The sequence below is a fragment of the Tyto alba genome, unplaced genomic scaffold, assembly GCF_018691265.1.
Source record: "Tyto alba isolate M040663 unplaced genomic scaffold, T.alba_DEE_v4.0 Super-Scaffold_6, whole genome shotgun sequence".
NCBI classification, from domain to species: Eukaryota; Metazoa; Chordata; class Aves; order Strigiformes; family Tytonidae; genus Tyto; species Tyto alba.
In genome coordinates, this window is record NW_024881327.1 from 25,894,859 (window position 1) to 25,897,693 (window position 2,835).

The window sequence follows — 2,835 nt, forward strand, 5'->3', positions numbered from 1 at the left end:
TATTTCTAGTCTTTACCGAGGTCTGACACATATACACCAAGGCATTCACCGTACAAAGGACTGCGAAGAAATGCACCCTGCCCCAACCAGCCCACCTTCGCTGCTTGGACCTGGCTGGCACTTGACAAGGGGGGGGGGGGGGTTGAAGAGGAAGGGAGAAGAAAAAAAAAATTAAATTCTCGAGTGATGTCATTTATTTAAATAAATATAAATATAAATTTTATATAAAACTATTCACAAACAAACTGCCGTCCCAAACCCAACCGGCCGATCCTTATTTCTTATTTTTGTTAAAAAGTCCGTCCAGGAGGTTCTCAGCCTTAAAGGTTTTTGTTTGCTTTTTAGTTTTTTAATGTCTCGTCTTTCGGTTCCAGATACGTTTGTGGGGGGGGTTCTGTGTTGGGTTTGTTTTCTTTTTTTCCTTTTAATTGCCAGAGGGGAAGGCGGGGGGAGGCCCCCTGGGCCGTGCGAGTCCAGTCCCGTGTTACATGTTAGGAAGAGCAGGTGCCCGCTCCCGGGGTTACATAAATAACGTTTTAGTTGAACTCTCACCACTAAAACATTTACTTTCCAAAAAAATATATTTATATATCTCTCTCTATTACTGCGAACGGATGAAAATGAAGGTCCCGGCCGGCGAGGGCCAGCCCGCTCCGGGCCGGCGGGCTGCTGTCCCCGGGGCAGCGGGGCTCCGGGCCGGGCTCATAACGGGGAGATCTCTTTATCCTCGGTAGCCGAAGAGGGGGACAGAGACTCTTCGTCCTCCGACCTGGGGTAGTGCCCCTGGCTGGTGCTGCACTTGCAGCCCCCGTGCGAGTTTCGCTGGGTGCCTTTGCCTTCTTTCTTGTGCTTCACCCTCCTGTTTTGGAACCAGATTTTCACTTGCTTCTCGGACAGGTTCAGGTAGGTGGCTATTTCGATCCTCCGCAGCCGGGACAGGTACATGTTGGAGGAGAATTCCCTCTCCAGCTCCAAGAGCTGGGTGCTGGTGAAAGCCGTCCTCATCCTTTTCCCGTTTTGAATTTGGCTGGAATCGGACCCTCCTGGACGGGAGAGAAAGCACGAACTTCAGTTTAGGGGGGGCGGGAGGGGGTGGCGGGGGGAAGAAAGAGAGAGAGGAGACAGAAGACGTTCCCCAGCAGCTTTTTCCGCCCCGGGGTATCCGCTCTGCCCCGGGCACCCTCGGGGGGACTCCCCCTTCTCCCGCTGCCCTCCCCTCCCCGGCGGCCGCGGGGGCTCCTACCCATGCCGAGGCAGTGAAACCTCCGGGGGTCGCTGACGCTGTAGGTGGCGGCGGCGCAGGAAGGTGGGTGATGCGGCGGGTGCCCCAGGGCGGCGGCGGCGGCGGCGGCGGCGGCGGCGGCGGCTGCGGCGGGCACGGCGGCGGCGGGCGGCGGGTGCTGCGGCGGGTGGTGAGCGTGGCCGGGCCGAGGGCAGCACTGGGCCTCGCCGGTGGCGGCGGGGAACTGGCTCTTGAGCAGGGGGATGGCCCCGCCGCCGCCGCCGCCGCCGCCGCCGCCGCCGCCGCCGCCGCCGCCGCGGGAGGAGTGCAGGTGCGAGGTGACACAGAGCGGGCAGACGCAGAAAGCACCGCTCTTACGGGACGGGCAGCTCGGGCCCGACACCGACATGACGAGGGGGGAAGGCATGCTGAGGGGGATGAAGAAGTCCTGGCCGTGGTGATGCTCCGGCAGGGACGGAGCCGGCCTCGAGGAGTCTTTGATGATTAAGGAGTCGACGTAGAAAGAGCGGGACATTTCGGAGGGGTGCCGAAGCCGGAGGCGGCTCTCCCAAAGTCGGGGTTTTCCTGCTCGGCCAAGTTGCCACTGAAGTCCTGGCGAGGCGAGAAGGTGCTTATGTTTGAGAGCTGAACAAAAGGGTCCCCGGAGAGGGCTGGTCTTAAAGTCCCCCCGCCTGGATCCCCTGCGCCGGGGTTTTATATCAACTATTTAAACACGTGATGGCTGAAAGCCTCGCACAGATCTAAATCTCCCCGGCTTCCCAGGCCGGCAGGAGAGGCTGCTGGGGGGGGGGGGGGCAAAGCGGGGGGCCCCCAAAGTGTGCGTGCTCGCTCGCTGCCCGATGACTTCAGTCCTTCGCCTCCGCCCCAGATAAATTATAGGAGCGGGGAAGCCGGGGAGGGGGCGGCTGCCCCGAGGCCCCACCGCACGTCGCGTTCGCCGGCACATCCCCTGTCAACACACCGGGGGGCGGGGGGGGAAGGTAAAATCCGTCGGAAGGAGTTTCTGCTTGGGGATTTTCCCCGAGGACCAGGCTCCTTTCCCCCGCAGGGAGGGAAGGAGAGATGGGAGCAGGTGACGCGCTGAAACAAGCGGGTCAACGCCGACCCCCCCGCCCCGGGTAAAGTATCATCCAAGGGGCCTTGACTCCCACGGAAGCGTGGGACCAACACCTTTCCCCGGTCCGGTCCACTCCCCGCACGCAGGACTCTTTCAGGAGGCCCTTTCCGCACCAGAGGAGACAGGGTCACAGGCACAAAGTTAGGGATCGCGCGTGTGTGTGTGTTTGTGCATACACATGCATGCCGGGTGGGTTGGGGGGTTTTGGTTTTGTGTGTGTGTTTTGGTTTGGAGTTTTGGTGTGGGTTTTTTTTTGTTTTGTTTTTCTTTTTTTATTCTTTTTAATTTTATTATTTTTTTCTCGCCCTTTTCACCTCGAGTGAATCTTGCCAAATTGGCAATTACTCCAACGGACAAAGTCTTCAAATATCTGGACACTTCTCAGCCAAACGGTATCAAAACGGAAAACTTCCAAGTGAACTTCCCCGACCGCTTCAGGGCTGCAGCGCGCAGCGCTAATGAAAGGCGAACATGT

The 2,835-nt window shown here is 58.8% G+C and overlaps 1 protein-coding gene across 1 annotated transcript; it reads right to left on the reverse strand.

Annotated features, from left to right (window-relative positions):
* Positions 1-612: 612 nt before the first annotated feature.
* Positions 613-1,795, reverse strand: GSX2 (GS homeobox 2). Its single transcript, XM_042807777.1, has 2 exons — positions 1,244-1,795; positions 613-1,043 (listed from the first exon to the last, which is right to left on the reverse strand). The coding sequence occupies exons 1-2, from the start codon at positions 1,755-1,757 to the stop codon at positions 703-705; spliced, it is 855 nt and encodes a 284-aa protein (XP_042663711.1). The 5' UTR covers positions 1,758-1,795; the 3' UTR covers positions 613-702.
* Between the last annotated feature and the right edge of the window lie 1,040 nt (positions 1,796-2,835).

Bases quoted from the DNA above. Each gene is read 5' to 3' on its own strand.
- GSX2 (XM_042807777.1), bottom strand. From the start codon at position 1,757: ATGTCCCGCTCTTTCTACGTCGACTCCTTAATCATCAAAGACTCCTCG. The intron at 1,044-1,243 runs GTAGGAGCCCCC...TCTCCCGTCCAG, and splicing joins GTTTCACTGCCTCGGCATGG to GAGGGTCCGATTCCAGCCAA.